The 17375-nt window shown below is 48.6% G+C and overlaps 2 protein-coding genes across 17 annotated transcripts in view; one reads left to right on the top strand and one right to left on the bottom strand.

Annotated features, from left to right (window-relative positions):
• Positions 1 to 140: 140 nt before the first annotated feature.
• LOC147319860 (uncharacterized) lies at positions 141 to 16914 on the bottom strand. Of its 11 annotated transcripts, none has more exons than XR_015131610.1 (8): positions 15269 to 15612; positions 14725 to 14824; positions 14524 to 14641; positions 13844 to 14018; positions 13664 to 13723; positions 10740 to 11010; positions 4110 to 4243; positions 141 to 586 (listed from the first exon to the last, which is right to left on the bottom strand). XR_015131610.1 is itself a non-coding variant. In XM_086312676.1 (7 exons), exons 2-6 carry the CDS (start codon positions 14787 to 14789, stop codon positions 10763 to 10765), a joined length of 666 nt encoding a protein of 221 aa, XP_086168802.1. In that variant the 5' UTR covers positions 14790 to 14824; positions 15269 to 15612; the 3' UTR covers positions 143 to 586; positions 10740 to 10762. The 11 variants fall into 11 exon arrangements, 9 of the variants coding, with proteins under 9 accessions (XP_086168802.1, XP_086168801.1, XP_086168806.1 ...); XR_015131611.1 differs by lacking the exon at positions 141 to 586 and adding an exon at positions 3496 to 3649; XM_086312676.1 differs by lacking the exon at positions 4110 to 4243 and having other exon boundaries at positions 143 to 586.
• The window catches only part of LOC147319859 (SMAD family member 4-like), a 34757-nt gene continuing 20423 nt past the window's right edge, over positions 3042 to 17375 (top strand). Inside the window, exons 1-2 of one of the 6 annotated variants that reach the window (XM_086312665.1) lie at positions 3042 to 3323; positions 5331 to 5801. The gene's annotated coding sequence lies outside the window, so the exon portion shown is untranslated. Of the gene's footprint in view, positions 3324 to 5330; positions 5802 to 6958; positions 15126 to 17375 lie in introns of those variants that run through there. The other 5 variants (XM_086312667.1, XM_086312668.1, XM_086312669.1 and 2 more) reach the window with 5 other exon arrangements.

Below are 17375 nucleotides of genomic sequence, written 5' to 3'. Positions count from 1 at the left end.
AGGTTTCCTCCGTGTGTGTGTGTAAAAACAGTCACCACTTCCTGAAACAGCAGCACATTCTTTGGCTCTGAGTGTCTTTGGACCATGTTTAAATAAAGCGCGAGCTGTAAAGGAACCGTTTCAGGCTGTGAACAATAAAGTTTATTTGAAACGTGTAATCAGCAGAGCAATGATGAAGTCACTCTCAGTTCAGGTGAGCAGGTGAAACACGGGTACTCTTCACCTGTCTGCCGTCCTCTGATGAACGCGCTCAACTTATCACAATCCCGCTGTCCTCACTCACACCTGAGCTTGGCAGCGGGCGTCCATCTTGTAATATACACGTTCTAACATACATGTTCTAGAACATTCTCAAGGTTTCGTTTGGGCCAAGCAGCGATGACCTCACAGTGAGGCGTTGTGAATGATGTTTGAAGATTTTAGTCGTGTCCAAATTCATGGGCCTTCGCAGTCTACGTGGCCGGGTCCTCAGAAGGTCGGGTAGGCTGGAAGTAAACAGCTGTGAAATTGGACGGTCTAGCCTTCAGATCTGTGTCACCGCTGTCTCTGTGGAGTTTAATAAACTCGGCCGTCTGCTCCTCGATATCTAAAATATAACAGGACACTGGGGTAAATTCTCGACCGTCTCACACTTCTGTTTAATCAGCTTTCTGTTTGACGTTTATTCAGCTGTGTGAAAATCACCCGATGGATTAATAACGTTTAATCTAATCTAATAACTTTAATCTCAGCCAAACTGATTTACTCACGAACAAATAAAACACTGAGAAAAGCCCAACAATAACATTTTTAGGTTGTCTAAGTGACTCATATATCACGTTTAACCTGAGAAGCGAAAGTCCGCGGTGATCTGAACATGATGTGCCGGGAGTTGTGCCGTTCTCTGCGGCTCCAGTGACCCTCGAGCTCCCGGCTAGCTATCGAGCTGGTGGGTAGAAGACGTCTCTGAAAACGTCGAAGCACTTTTGCAAATATGTGGTGTCTTGATACACCGAGCAGATAGTTGATGTTTACACAGCTACTTTCTCATCTGAAAATGTGTTAAAAGTTTATTTTGTGACCCAGAAAGAATAATAAGAGTAATTTTAAAACTTAGTAGCGGCCGCCATCGCTGGAAACTAGAGTTTGGCTGGGCCGCGCTATGAGTTCTGGGATATGGTAGGCCACGAAGGACACACCCGACCCATCCTTCAAATTCGGGGAAAAGGAGGACGCATTTGTCGGCTGCATTCGGAGGAGTCTACGAATTCGGACAGCCCTCGGCGCGTCGCTGTGACGTAATCGGCCTACAAACCCGTCCTCAGGAGGATGCAGCCCATGAATTTGGACACCCCCTTTGACACAGCACACTCTGCCACCTGTTCCACCTGTGTCCCGTCCGATGATCTGATTGGTCAGGGTTAGGTTTTGACGTTGGAGTGGTTGGGTCCTGCTAGCACCACTGCACTACATCAGTCCCGATGCCTTCATGTTTTCATGCTTACTGCTGACCAATCATAGTTCTCCCACAGATATCCAAGCACCTCCTTCCTGTGCGTCACAGTCACCTGGGGACTGCCCCCAAACTCTGACGTGCTCAAACAATGACGTCACCAACGACAGACTGGCAGGATGAAACATGGACGCTCTGGAAACTGAAGGCAGTGCAGAAACATCTGAAGTCTTCATTCTTATGAGAGACCTGTCAATCACAAGGCCTCACCAGTGAGGTTTCACAGCCAGCTCCGCCCCTTGCTTATTACGTCCGATTTGTAAACACAGACACATGATACGTTACAAGCGTTGTTTGTAACGTGTCAGGTCAGACTGGCTGAAGCCAGATTTGTGTGTAACGCTGGATTTTCAGAGTAAAGGTCGAACCTTCAGAGTGAATCAGTTAGCTCAGCCTGCTGTCAGGTATAACATGTCTATTACATGTTTATAAAAACCAGGTCAGACTGAAAATGAGAGCTCGCTGTGATGAAAGCACGTCCTCGCAGGTGAAAGTTTCACATGGAGCCATGTTCATGCCGACAGCAGAACCTCACACTGTTAATGTGAACCGTGCAATAAAGCGGCGCACCGAGTGCTTCCTGTCTGCACGTCAACACCTGAGCGAGGCTGTTTCAGAGGTCGCCTCCTCTGCTGCAGCCAGCGAGGGTTTGGCTGTGCGCTCCTGTGTTTGTGTAGGATCAGCAGGGCCATCTCAGAGCCAGCTGACATCATTAAAACACCCAGAGACCAAAGCAGCGGCTGCTTCACATCATGAACATGCCAACGGTGACACGGGAGTCTGTGGGGACTGGCTCACTGCTGCATCTGCTGGGCACCAGAGGAACTGCGGGACTGGTGGTTTATTCCAGGCTGGTTTCCTGGAAACTAAAATAATCTTTGTTTTAGCCGTTGAGCTTGAGAAACATGCCAGAGCGCCCCCTAGGTGAACTGCAAGGTTACTGACAGGAAGCCCTGCGGTGTTAAACGCAGTGGTTTCTGGGTGCTGATTGGAGGATTCATTTCAGTGAATTTGTTTTTGAATCCCAGGTTTGGACTCAGTCAGCTCCTGGTTCACAGTGTGTGTTGTGTTTGGTTCCCTCCTGCTGGCTGTGGTCATCGGCTCCCCCCCCCCGCCCCCCTGTCCCCGCCCCCCTGTCCCCGGAGGATCAACTTTGATAGCAGTGGGAGCGCCGCCAGCAGCTCGGGTTCTCCGAGTTTGTTTCCTCATTCAGAGAGAGGGGGAAGCTCCCCCGCTCCACGAGGAATGTGAGGCGGCTGCACATGGCAGGAAGTGATATCACAGGATTTATGAGTCCCTGCAGTTGTAAACACAGAGAAGGCGAGGCGAGCAGAAAGCAAACAAGCCTCCTTCAGCTTTACTCGGCCGGCCAAAAGTCTATAGACACTCCTCTCTGTTTCAACGTGCACTGAGCCCCCAGATCAGCCGACTCCACCCCACTCGCACTCTGGGGCGGTGAGGTCAGAGCCCAGATGGAGACGGCAGATGATATCTGCTTCCTGTCAGTCAGACCGAAAACAAACATGTCACATGACTCCCATTAAATCCTCTCATTACAGCAGATTAGCAGCTCGCCCGCTCCTCGCTCTGAGCGACAAACATCGCATCATACACACAGAGACCTGCTAATCAGCACCATCCAATCAAAAGCCTCGAATTTCACTCATTAAAACCAGAGCTCAGCTTTCTCAGGCGCTCTGTTAATACAGTACCCTCACAGCAGCCGTGTCATTGGTCAGAGGAGGCTCCAGCAGCACAAACAGGGTCCAGACGGCTAACAGCTACAGCTGCCTGTCAGTCAAAGAGACCACGCCTCTAATAATGCACACAGGTGAGTTTTAGAAACCTCTTCCCCCGCACAGGTGTTATGAAGGTGGAAATCATCCAGAGAAAGGCGCAGCGTCTGCTTCAGACTGTAAACATGTTTATTGAACAATGTCTGTGGGGTCTGACTCACTGCTGCCTCTGCTGGACACCAGAGGAACTGCAGTGAGCTGCGGTCACGCTGAGGTGAAGCCTCTGAGTACACTCTGTCATTGTGTACGGTGGACGTTTAATGACTGTCATTAAATCGCCGTCGGCCCCGCCCTCCTGCTGGTTCCGCCATGTTTGTACTGAAGTCAGCATTTCCATCAGGCTGAAGCTGAACCCTGTGCTCTGCCACAAGTAAAAACATGGATTACATAACAGTGCATGAAACCGCCACACACACCACGTGCTTTGTGTGTGAGCGTGGATGTACGTGGGCGGTGAGGGGTTCTCCTCAGCAGCCCCGGGGCATTGTGGGATTGATAAACAGAGCTGATATGACTGATGGGGCGACACCTCTACAGTTATATAACACACCCCGGGTATGTATGCATACGTGTGTGAACACACCCTGCACGTTGAGCTTTCCCAGTGACACACACGGTGTCAGATGGAGGGTCTGAGAGGGTGTTCCTCACCTGCTCTCAACGGTTTTTAAGGTGGACTTTAAGGTGGACTGCTCATTTTGTTGTCAAACCCTATCAGAGCAGCTTTGTATGAGTCACAGTTCACAATAATGCTTCTTTATTTGACACTGCTGCTCTATCCAGCCCCTCAGTTCCTGCTCTGTCTGAAACCAGAAACGTACCCGCAGGTTGAGCTGACGACGACTGTGATTGGACGCTTGCTCAGTGCATTTCCACCTGAGGAACGCAGCAGCTCTGAGGAAAGACGCTGGCTGCACGCCGCCACGCAACGCAGTGCCAACAGGTGACCTCACACCTGCACAGGTGGGAACAAGAACAGAGGAAGGAAGTAAAAACACATAATCTGGTCTTCAAAATAAAACAGGAAGTGAACTGAAGACAGAGGAAAAGAAAGACTCAAAGAAACACAAAGCCCTCAAAACAAATACACTGATGAGCACGCGGCGAGCAGCTGTGTTAAAGCGTCACGCTGCACACAAACTGAAGGCCGAGGCCAGCTGTTATCCGCCGGCCTGTTCCTCTGGACACCGACTCGCTTCAGTCTCAGTTTCTGAGAACATGCCACTGCCCCACCTCCCTCTCTTGCAGCCAAAACGGTTGAAGTTGTTTTTGTTATTGTTGAGACTGAGGCGGAGCACATGGGCCAGAGAGAGCGCTGCAGGACCAATCGTCTGCTCGCTGCCAAATAAGGAATCACAACTTTATACAGACAAGTGAAGCCCTGCTTTCAAAGGTCAGAGGGCAAGAAACCAGAGAGACGACAGACAAAAAGTCATCTCATCATAAAAACAAGAAGAACTCAAACTGTGTAATCAGGTTTTTACAGTCATGTTGATCAAACAGCTGCAGGAGCATCTCCCAGCCCGAATTGAACTAATTCATTTTAAGTTATCCAGAAACCAGCAGAAACCAGCAGAAACCAGCAGCACCTGCAGCTCCAGTTCCCACCAACCAACAGGCTAAAGACAGAAGCGCCACCTGCTGGCCACAGGGACACAGTGCAGGTCCAGCATCTGAGACTGCGAGAACAACAGTAACAGAATCATCATCATCATCAGTGTCGTGGTCACGATGATGATGAAGGCTTGGAGCAGCACACGGAGAGCAGCTGCACGAGTGGGCGTCGATTCCCCGAGTCCAGCCCACAGCACCAGCCACTGAAACATCTGCAGCAGCTGGAGTTCAAACAATCTTTAATTCACACCGTTTGATTCTGACCAACATTTCGTGTTGTTTAAACGTTTTCTCTCAGCTTCACCAACATGTCCCGAGAAGAATGTTTTGGCAGCGGTCTCGTTAGAGACCGCCTGTTTCTGGCTAGGGAACAGGAAGTTGAACTTCTGTAACCCCGCCTCCTCAGCTCTGATTGGTCACCCATGCAGGTGCAGAGCAGCAGAGGAATCTGCAGCGTCATGCCGTGGATGTGCTCAGCGTCTAAATCCAGACACTCCAGCTGCCAGCTTCCTAGAAGGACTGCAGACAGCGTGCGGGACAGAAATAACCTGCTGCTGAGGCTCCTGATATCATGTGACCCACGCCGAGTGTTTCTAAACACATGTTGTTGTGTGCGAGTGATCAGATGTGTGAGTATCCTGACGTCAGGGATCAAGGAGGCGGAGCCGCTCTCAGGTCAGCTCTTGGTCCGAAAACGTCTTCTGAGCGTGAACTCAAACGTGAGCTGCCATCGTCACACCCATTTCATCACCTTCATCCATCACTTCATCTTTGCTTCCAGATCTTTCCTTCAGGTCAGAACAGACTCTACGTGTCTCCTGACAGGGAGCCCGCTGTCCTGCCTGGGAGCGTCTCGTGACCTCGCCGCTGCGCCCATCGTGTGCAGCGCTCGGTTCAAGGTTCAAGGTTCTTTATTTGTCACATGCATAGTTATACAAGTATAACACACAGTGAAATGTAGTCTGACACGCTCCTCGACATGTGCAAAAATTGGGGGGGGGGGGGGGGGGGTGTAGCGGAAGAACACTATATATATATATATATACACACATATAGTATATACACTGGGTGAATGTGCAGTAGTAGCAGCAAGCAGGTGAATTCTGTACATTAATATGAATAGACATCTGACTATTTTACAGGATAGACAATATAAACATATTTAAAATTAAAGGAATTGAAATGTACATTGTGCCTTGGTTTAGTGTCTGGAAGAGTCCTGTCTCAGTCAATTATAGATGATGTGAGAGGGCGGGTGTGTGTGTTTAGGGCACGGATGGCTTGGGGATAGAAGCTCCTCTTGAGTCTCTCTGTCCTTGCCCGGAAGATGCGGAACCTTCTACCAGATTGCAGAAGTTGGAACAGTTTGTTGCCAGGATGGGACGGGTCCTTCAGTATCTGCGCTGCTCTAGTCCGGCATCTCCTGGTGTAGGTGTCCTGAAGCGGGGGGAGAGCAATCCTGCAGCAGCGTTCAGGCGCTCTTGGAGATACGAAAGAGTCCTGGATGGTTTCAGAGCAGACAGGCACGCTTGGTGAAGGTGACGGGAGCGGGGATGGAGGCGTTTTTTGAATCCACGAAAAATAAAAGTAGCCGTGAGCGGATGACACGCAGAGGACGTCGTCGCTGCTCGAGTTTCAGTGCTGTCACATCCCGTGTGAGGCGGCAGTGGCGGGGGGGGGGGGGGGGGGGGTCTGAGGCCAGCTGGCACCCGGAGACTGGGTCAGGTGTCAGAGTTGAGCGGGTTCGCCGCTCTGGTCGGGGTCAACCCAGGACACGTGATCCACTCCTCACACGGGGCCCACGGTTCTATTTTAATCCATTTAAATGTCACATTTGTTTTTAGCTCAAGGCCTTAAACAAACAAACGAGAAACCAGTCATGGTGACGATGATGATGATGGTGTTTAAAGTCCAGCCTGATTATTTTCTGCTGATAATTCTAATAAATAATAACTTTTTATTGATATCATTGGTTAAATATAAACATTTCTATTTCACGTCCACTGTGGAGCGACTCCAGCTGAACAGACGCCATCGTGCACATGGCTCTCTGAGCTTTACCGTTGATAAACGGCGCCCCCTTCAGTGAGGAGGTGACCTTTACCCTGATTACGGTTGCTTCGTTTTGAAGGTACGAGCTGTGACGATGCCTCTGTGCAAAGAAACAGCAACAAAACAAAACTGTCGCCATCCAACGACAGGCGAGTTCTGGAAACAGGTGATATTCTCCTGCCCGTCAGCTCAGACATGCTACACAAATACTGTAATACCTGAAGAGGTACCGCCTCTTCAGGCGAGTCATCAGTGATGTTTCTGTAATTCTTCTACATGAGGAAAAGATTAAGTGTTTCAGGAGGCAGATTAACCGTTTAGTGACAGAGTCACACCTGAAACACCCAACAGGTGGCCTCACCTGAAAAATTAAGTGAGAATCACGTGAAGGCTCAGCGTGTCAGGGTCTAGCAGGTAAGATCAGAGCCCGCCTACAGACACACACCAAACCGCCAACAGCTTCACTTCCTCCGATGTCCACAAACAAGCCATCTTTTATATACAGTCTGTGGTCTCCAGTTGCGCTGAGGTGAAGACGCAGCAAAGAATGTCCATAGACCCTCCCCCTGGTGTGGCGTTTAAGATGATGTCACAGGTAAAGTCCTGGCTGTGTGGGCGTGGCGTGAGGAATGAACGCGAGGGTCGGAGGAAATCTGTCCAATCCAATTAAAGCCGCCGTGTTTCCTCCTCGACGCTCGGTTACTTAAGTAGGTGAACTGAGCGTCACACCTGAGCTGCACTCAGCTCCGGTACCTGTTTCTCCCTCAGCGTCCGTCTCAAGCTCCTTCTCTGCTGTCCTGCAGGACGAGGTGAGGGCGGGAGGACAGAGAGCTGGTCAGTGCTCTTGTTTACAGATGTAGAACATCTGTCGCTGCAGGGTCAGGGGTCAGAGGTCAGAGCAGCACTCACAGTTTCAGTTCGGCGGTCCTTCGTGGTCAGAGCAAGGCTGGTACCCGAGCATCAAGTGACAGCGGCAGCATGTAATGATCACCGTGACGCAGACCGTACATTTGATCTGAGCTAAAAGTTTAAATCACCGTCAGTTTCAGTCTTTTATGTGGGAAGTAGATTCAGAGTTTGCTGACATTCCTTCATGCAGAGCTCTGCTGGCTGAGTCGGGATAAAAGTTCTCAATAGAGTTTTTGAGCTCAGCAAGGAAACCTGTCAGTTCATGGACATGTATGATGCAGTGAAGCTGTCACTAATGCACCAGTGCAGCCTGCCTCACTTTCCCTGTTGCCAAGTCATGTTGAACCAAGTCAGCGCACTTTGCTGAGCTGCACCTGTGCAGATTCAGATGCAGCTGCAGTGTAATGATGCACTCAGGGAAAGACACTGAATGGCCCGCACAGTTTATTAGCTCCACTCCTGCAGCTCCGTCTGCATGCGGCTCCAACCTTGTGTTTGCTCTCATTTACTTTTCCTTAGGTTTTGGCAGCATGTCCTTATTTCTAACTTGCATTATTTTGACAGGATATATTTTTATGAAGAGCAAAATATTTAAAGATAAAGTTTATTTTTTTAAGTTTATTTAATCTGGAATAATATTCCTGTCTGTTTTATTCATATTTATGTTTAAAAAACAGTTTGTGTTCAGTGAATGTTTATCTTGTTTGGCCCGCGACCTGACGTGTGCCTTGAGTTTGACGCCCCTGCTCTAAACTGTGCGTGCACGTCAGCTGACTTGCCGCACACGTTGCTCCTTACAGGACATCAGTGTGTTTGAGTCTACTGGTCTCAACTGGAAATAACCAACACGTCTCTTGATACTGGCTCAGCTCCCAGCTTCTGTAGTTGAACCAACGTTTTGGAGAAAAACGATGTTCTGGACATTTTCCAGTCTGGTTCCCACAAACTGCACTGAAACAGCTTTACTTAAAGTGTGTGGTGACATGTTGATGGCAGCAGACTCTGGAGAGTACACCGTACTGGTTATACTGGATCAAAGGCCTGTTCGGGATTACTGGTGTTGTTTTAAATATCGTATCTATCAGAGACATCTTTTACCGTCTGTGTGAATCAAGTGTTGTCATCAGCTCTGCCACCTCAAGGATGTGGCGAGGTCCAGTTCTGCCTCCAGGACAAATGATGAGACCACAGCATCTCCTGTCATCTCTGTGCTGATGGCATCAGGTGTTCTGCTCTTTCAAAGCTTCTGAGTTCTATAAATTGTCTTGTTTGAATAATTGTCAGAAATCAAACAGTGGTTGAACCACAGCTTCCTCCAGCTAAATACAGATAAGACAGGAACTTTTGCTCCTGATCACATGATCTCAGCTTTTAAGGCTCTTCTGTTCAATCGCGTGTCAGAAATGTGTGCGTCCTATCTGACGCTTCAGTCTGAGAATCTGCGCAGGGCTCGTTCGAGCTGCTTCTTTCAGCTGCACACTTTCTATCTGCTCATGTAAAGCTAAACAGTTTCATTATGGGTCAATGTGGCTACACTGTTTATCTGTACATGACAAGAAAACCTCATCTGTGTCAAACGAGACAGTTTAGCTCCTCCCACTAACCAGCAGGAAGGTGAAGACCTTTGAAAACGTCCTGCCTGACATCATGCACATGCAGGAGAAGCCTGAGCTCATCATCAGAAACCCTGTTTAACACGAACGTCCAGCACCAGAGGAGTCACATGACAGGAGTCACATGACAGGAAGGGTAAAACGGTCTCGAGGGTTCAGTCTCCTGAGGCTACGTCCACACTGGCCCGGATAGATTTGAAAATGGCGTTTCCGCCTGAAAACGCCGTTTTCAAATCTATCAATGTGGAGGAAAAGCAGCGAGTTTGTTAAATGGACTCAGTGAGGTGGAGTCGTTGCTGCGAGTAACACAAAAGTACAAAGTTGCAAAAGCGAGTGAGAGTTAAAGAATTTGAGGAAAAGCTTTTTGGAGCGCGTGCAGACTGATGTTCATCTTTAACAGGGCTGTCAAACAGAACAGCTGCTGTGTAACGCCCTCCGCTACCTTTGTTTAATTGGCCACATGACTGCATCACATGACTAACATGCGTCATCGTTTTAGAAAGTTTGCGTTTTTGCTGTCCACACTGCGACGCGAAGCACTGTTTTCAAATCTTTTTGTTTTCGACAGCGTTTTGAAAACGCCGCCTCAGTGTGGACGGGACGCCAAAACGGAGAGAAAATGTTTTCAAAAAACGAAAACGCATTACTGTGGACGTAGCCTGGAAGTCGGTGATGCATCTGTAGCGACCTCGCCTCCTTCAGCCCATTTAAATGCGAAGCACTTCAAACCTACCAGCAGGGGCGACTCCTCATCAGCTGACCTGAGCTCAGTGAGGAGTGGCGCCCAGCTCGCGGCCTCGTCGACGCCGCTTCTGCATTTTGGTTTTTGGAGCTCAAAGTGGATTTGTAACCTGAAGTGCACACGTGCAGCTCGTGACCGAACGGTCGCCGATGCCTCGTCTCTGGAGAGATGATGATTGGCCGAGAGGACAGACACATCGATGAACTGCTCTGAGGACTCGGCGAAGGCGTACAGACAAGAGCGAACAAACGTCTTTTATTCTTTTAAATGTTGGGAACAAAAACTTCAGAATTACAAACGACCCATTAAAAATTCCAACACACAGAGGGTCAGTGAAGGACACACAACCACTTCAGGAACACATACAAACCAACAGAAAACTGAACGCTCTGGTTTGAAAACAAAGAAATGCTTAATGCACCTGAGAGCAGGAGCCAATCAGCAGCCTGAGAGCTGCGGCCTTCAGTCACCAAATAAAACTCGTGTACACTTGGAGAGGCGGTTCCAAAGTAAGAACAAACCTTTGGTCCCGCCCGTCACAGTTTCAGTCCCACAGCGGCTGCGGCTGTCCCGCCATCGACATGTACTCGTCCAGCTCGGCGTCCAATCGGCTCCGGGACGTGGACATGTAGTCGTCCAGCTGTTTGTCCAGTCGGCTCCGGGACATGGACATGTAGTCGTCCAGCTCAGCGTCCAGCTGCTTCTTCGTTGGCACCACCTTTCTGCTGCCACCACGCCCCTTTGAAATGGTGGCCCCGCCTATCCGCAGCTTTACCCCGCGCCGTCTTCGTCCTGCCAGAAACAAAATTGATAGATTTACACAAACAGGAGTCAGCAGGTCAAAGGTCAGCAATGTAATGCCACTCCCTCTTTGGTTTGTTTCCATGGAGACATGATTCACTTTTAGTTTTCCTGCTGTTGGTTCTTGTGCGTTTGTGTCCTGAGAGACACCGTGAAGTTTCTTCATCTCTTTATTATCTGACCCTTTAGGCCCCTCCCTCATTCGGCCCCTCCCTCCTGGGCGGATAAAGGCCCGCATGGTCATTTCCTGTTGGGTGTCAAAGCCAAGCCAGAACAAAGTCATGAGCTTGTAAATATAACCATGCAATGTTCTGTGGAAGCCCCTCCCCCTCTGTACTAGGTACAGGTAACCCCGAGCTCCAGCCATAGAGGCGGTGTCCCGATTCAGGGTCTGCAGCCTTAAAGGCCGCATTTTAAGGCCGATTACGTCACAGCGGCACAACGAAGGCTGTCCCAATTCAAAGGCTGCTCCAAATGCGGCCCTCAAATGCGTCCTTCATTTCCCTGAATTTTAAGGCTGTGGCGGTGTAGACTTCGTGGCCCAACATATCCCAGAATGCATAGCGCGGCGGTGGGTGTGGATAATTTTGCCGGAAAACACGGCGGAAGCGGAGCAGCTGAAGAGTAAACTTTAAGTAAGTACTGAATATGATGTCACTTATTTATGTGCGAATGTTTAATAATGAAGAACATTAAAACATGACTGTTGGTCACATGTCGGCAGAGTCATGTGACATTAGCGACGTTTGTACTAACTTGGTTTTAAAGCCTTTAAATATGCGCCGTTCAATAGCTGAGCTTAATCTGACAGAGAATGTGATGATTTTGTGGATAATTAAAGTCGGTCATATATCCACAAACACAACAAGCTGAAAGTCAGTGATGCTGCTCGGTTTGCAGTCCTGTATTATCAGTCTGTATTATAAGTCACTATATTATCCAATATTGGATAATATAGTGTAATATAATAAATCTACCCTACCGCCTACTGGTGTTGGCCAGAGGGGCCGATGGCGCGATATGGCAGCCTCGCTTCTGTCAGTCTGCCCCAGGGCAGCTGTGGCTACAACCGTAGCTGCCTCCACCAGTGTGTGAATGTGAGAGTGAATGAATAGTGGCATTGTAAAGTGCTTTGGGTGCCTTGAAAAGCGCTATATAAATCCACTCCATTATTATTGTTATTATTAAATCACTTACGAGTTTAATTTGTCAGCAACTTCCTGCCAGCCCTCTCTCCTTGCTTTTGCAGCCTTTGCAGTGTTCCCTTGCATTTTAATTAAACTCTGAAACTCCTGAAATCCCTCACTCAAGAGTTCTTGCTCTGCTGCCGAAAAATACCGAGCGCGCTCCTTCGACATTTTCGCCGACCAATCAGAGGGTTGCCGATCAATGTTTCTACTATCGATGCGTAGCCCCTTTTACGACACCCAGTGATCTCACATTACTTCATCCAGCTGTACTAATCGTCAACAGCAGGTGTGTTCGGAGAACCGGATTAGCGAGCTCACGGTTAGCGCGATGATTTGGTCTTGGATGTAGTAAGCGAGGTACGAAGAACGGACCCCTGAACATCACGGCACAAGCAGGATTCACTGCACTGTTAATGTTAGCTATGTTATATTGCTGCCTCTGTTCGGTGGTGTCGAGCCAAACGGACTTTAACGTGTGTCTGTGAAGGTTCTCAGTCATCCAGGTCATCGTAGTCTAAGGAGCTTGCAAAGAAAAGCGTCTGGACTTCTTTGAGTTGCTTGAAGACGTTTCACCTCTCATCCGAGAAGCTTCTTCAGTTCTAAGGTCAAATGGCGGAGAGTCCCAGATATAAACCTAGTGGGAGTGACCCCCCACAGAGGGACAAAAGGACCCCTGACTGTCATGCTTGACTGTCTTTGAGTGAAGATTTAAGGTGATTGGAAATGTAAATAACTGCAACTTGAATCTTTACTCAAAGTAGAGTTCAAGCTCACTGCTGTAATGAATCATAATATAATAATAACTATAATATTGGCCATATTATATTTAATTACCACAGTGAGATGACTTTAGTCTCATGAACAACATCAGCTCATTGTTATTTTCTAGCTAATCTTAAATGACTGTTCAGCACAGGAATGAAGCCCAACAATCATGTTTCAGTCCCGTGGTCTCAGATACTCAGCTAATCAAACACAGCTCATGTAAAAACAAACACATGAACAAAAGATTTTCTCCTTTCTTTCTTTCAAATAAAGCTGTCTGAAATGCTTCCAGCAGTTGGTGTCATGGTTGCATTTCACAGGCCTCGCACTTCTTAGTGGTGCTTGAGCACCGTCAAGGCTGCAGACCCTGAATTGGGACACAGCCAGTGCACCAGAGCAACCGTTAGCCTCTGGCAAAGGGCCTTTGACCTCTAAACATTTAACCTTTGAGGAGGGGAGATTTCAAAGCTCTGACTCAGTAGGGGTCAGCTTAGTCGAGCTACTGGGACACGCCCCCCTGGCGGTCAGCCCTCCAGCTGTATTTAAACGTCTTTGAATTTAACTGGCAGACAGTAGCTGTGCCATCAGATGCACGAATCAGAGCGCAGCTCTCCTAACCCCGCCTAACAGGCCAAATCGCACCAACCTTTTCTCCACAGCTCAGCATGAAGCTGTGCTGAGAAACTCACCTGAGGTCAGCGGTCTCAGCTGGCTCCGCCTCCCGAGTCGACCGCTCAGACCTACTGCTCCTGCAGAGGAAACGCACGCACAGGTGGAGCACAGGTGAGAATTCTACTGCAGCTTCAGTCTAGCGAAGAAGGCCACACACTGCTGCCCCGCCCACTGCGCGCCGTGTTTCAGATACTCACGCCTGCAGGTGGAGGTGACCCGCGCTCTCCACCTGTATTTGTTCATGAAGCTCCAGAAGCCTTGATGCGCAGAGGCTGACGGGCGGCGAGTTACCCGCTGCCAGCCGAGTCGAGTCCAGACGCTCCTCTTCCTCCTCAGGTGACGATGCTCCGCCCTCTCAGAGCTCCCGGCAGCCTGCAACACAGAGACACAGCAGCTCGCTTTTACGGTGCAGTAGCTCGCCATCCACTTGTAAAATCGGACGAGTGTGCACATGCTGAGAACCCTTATGATGACGCAGCGGTGACCCGTGTGGGCGATATAACGAATGCACTCGATGCACCGCAGGTTTTTCACGTACGATGGCAAAAATGACTTTATCGTAACTATCCAGTACAGGTTGCCATGGAATTCTGCACCAAATGCATCATTAACCCCGCCCATGTTTATACCAAAGAGGGAAGAAGATTGCGACAGAGTTTCAGACTCGCTGTCGTTTGATTTCACGAGGATGTCGAACAAAACCTCACACTGGTTTGGTCCCACAAACACCTCACGACCCCATCGCGCCAGGGATGGTTTCACTGTTTTCAACTCCACGTGGCGGCTGCAGCGTGTCAGACGAGCAGGCCGGTGGTCCTCCGATGAACACCTGGGCCGCCCTTCTTCACAGGTGACCTGTGACCCCTCTGGGACTCACCTGTGGAAGAAGCAGCGATAAGGGAGCTGACTTCATCAGCAGGACCACGGGCAGGGCAGCGGATGCCCTCTGATGCAACCTGGAGCAGGTCTGCTGTTCCACCAGGACTCTGGAGAAGCTGCCGGCAGAGAGAGGAGGGAACGTCAGCACAGTGTGCCTGACCTTTAACTTTGCAGGACGCAGGAGGTCATGGTAACTCACCGCTCGTGCAGGGACACCGTCGATGTTCCTCTGGGGCGAAACGAACCTGGCTCTGATGACTCCATCTGCCTCTGGATGCCGGACCCTGTTCACCTGCCGCCTGATTCAAAAGGATAAAAAGCTTCATTCAGCACGGAAAGCGGAAAAAGCAGCAGCTCCGGTAAAACTGCCACTTCTTGATGTCTGCCTTCATATCGGCATTCTTCAAAGAGCCCACACGCGACCCTGTTCATTTACACAGCTGTTTAACTCACACAGATATCTCCCGTCTTTGAGCCGGAAACGCAGATAAAAATTTAATTAATCTCGCTTCGTGGTTCAAAGGTCAGCCGAATTTAAGAGGAGGCCTCAGTGGCCTCGTGGTGTTCAACACAGTCTGTGAGCGCTCTCAGTTTCCGCAGGTAACACGGAAATTTCCAATTTCGCTCTGTGCTAAAGCGGCGCTGGCCCGCCATTTTGTGTCCGCGCAAAAAAAGCAGCGCTCACAGCTAACGTTAGCTTCCACAGTTCACCTGTTCAGTTATAATACGTCACCCACGCTTACCTGTATCTGAACGTCCTACCGGGAGAAGCTCACGGCTTAAAACAGACACACCTGTTACTAACTGTAAGGTCACCTCCGCTTGCTAACACTCGTGCTAATTAAGCGCAATGCTAACCCACAAGCTGTTGTTAGCATTAGTTTTACAAAGTTTAGTTTTTACAGATCAGCTAATTCCTCTCCACAGGTTTTAGGTGAGCTCCGGTGAGGCGAGCAACAGCACCTGGTGTTTCTCTCACAGCTCAGCCGCTAAATGTAGAGGCCAAACCGCCGTTAAAGTCACGCTCTGTCCGGGTTAACCGCAGCTAACGGCCCGCTCTGGGGTCAAGTTCACATCTATAAGTCAGCAGCACACACACCTGTGTCAGACTCACAAACACAGAAGCCCACACAGGTGAATGTGTGTAGAAACATGTTTGATCCGCAGGCAGAACTTTAAGGCTCCAGCAGTTCCGAAGGCTATTTCTGCCAATAATTATTATTATTTTGTTTAACCAGGAAGATCCCATTGAGATTAAAAACCTATTTTTCAAGGGAGACCTGGCGACGACAGGCAACAGCAAGTGTCTCACATTTACAAAAATTACTCAGTTAAACTCAGGCAGCAAAAACACGCATGCAAAAATAAATAACATTTACAAAAAAATAATATAATTCAATAAAATTCAGTTAAAATGACAAACTAATTGAAACAGTTGCATGTTGTGGACTTGGCCTCAAGGATTCTTAGTTTAGATTTCAAACCACTTGATGAGAGTCGTTTCCTGCAGTCCGTTCCAAGCCGAGGGGGCTATGGTCAAAATCTCTTTTGCCAAGTTCAGTTCAGGCGGACGAAGAGGATACGACCAGCATGTTTCACTGCAAGCAGGGAACATATGAAGGCAGCAATCCGATTATTGCCTTATATGTAAAACTGTATAAATGAGAGTTCCTCCTAATGGCCAAAGCAGGCCGTAGAACTCTCAGTGGTGAGTCTGAGATTTACTGTTAGTGATGAACCTCAGAGAAGCACGACACACAGTATCAACGCGAAGCATTCATATATAGAATAGACATTTCTATCTGTCTCCAGCACAGATAAAAACGTTGCAGCAACAAACTGCTTCTTTGTATTCAAGAAAAACGCGACTTATTTTGAAAATAAAATCGCAGTATTAACTTCAGTGTTTTTACGAGATTCTCTTCATGTGGTTTGAAGGTGAGCGAGTCATCCAGATATTTCTACGTGTGAACCAAAACATCGAGTCGTGGTTTAAAGGAGAAAACACAGTTAAAGAAAAATCTACAAATCAAAGGTTAAAAACAAACATCCTAATTAAATTAAAGACTGGAAAGGTGGTCATGAGTAAAACATCAGGCTTGGTGGGTGGGGTGGGTTTTTCAAAATTGCCTTCATATTCTTTTTTCTTTTTACTATATAAATAAAACATTAGAAAATATGAGACATTTGAGGCTGGGACTTTGGTTTTCTATTAAAGCGGCATCACTGACCGCTCATGGCTTCAGTTGTGGATGCTGGTCCCCAAAGACGTCCACAGACTGGAGGCCTCGGCCTGCTCGGTGAGGGCGTTCTCCCTGTGGGAGCTTGACAGAGCTGCCGTCCTCGGTGCAGGACCAGTCAGTCTGGGACTGAAACCGCAGAGGTTTCCATGGCAGACGGTCGGAAAGCCAAGAGTTGGCCTGAAAGAGGAAGAGGACGTTTTATTGTGAAAGAGTGTGTGCAGCAGCTGCAGAGTTTTAGAGGAACACACTCTTGTTTTTGTGTCTTTATTTATTGTAGGGCCTGAGTGCAGACAAATGTCACTCTGTCCCTTTTTGTTTCATCATAAAGGTCAGCTGTTTTTATTCTGCAGCTTCAATGTTTCTGTCAAACACGAGAAATGTGTTTCCTCGACTTTCGCCACCAGATGGCGCCAAACACACACACAGACACACACACACACAGGAGGGCTGTGATTGGCTCTCTCACGGCTGAAGTCACGCGCACAAACCTTCTGACAAGGCAAAGCGTGTTTCCGGCAGTATCACAAAATAAAAGCAGCAGTAACTGATGCGGGAAAATGAGTGAAAGGAGAGTTTTTGAAGCTGCATTTTGGAAATATTTTAGTTG

This window comes from Aulonocara sp. 'chitande type north' Nkhata Bay, linkage group LG11 (genome assembly GCF_057382095.1).
Source record: "Aulonocara sp. 'chitande type north' Nkhata Bay isolate Kocher_YH1m ecotype deep benthic linkage group LG11, A_spYH_male_GT1.1, whole genome shotgun sequence".
Lineage (NCBI taxonomy): Eukaryota > Metazoa > Chordata > Actinopteri > Cichliformes > Cichlidae > Aulonocara > Aulonocara sp. 'chitande type north' Nkhata Bay.
The sequence above is the reverse complement of the archived record's forward strand: the minus strand, read 5'-3'. Positions and strand labels throughout refer to the sequence as shown.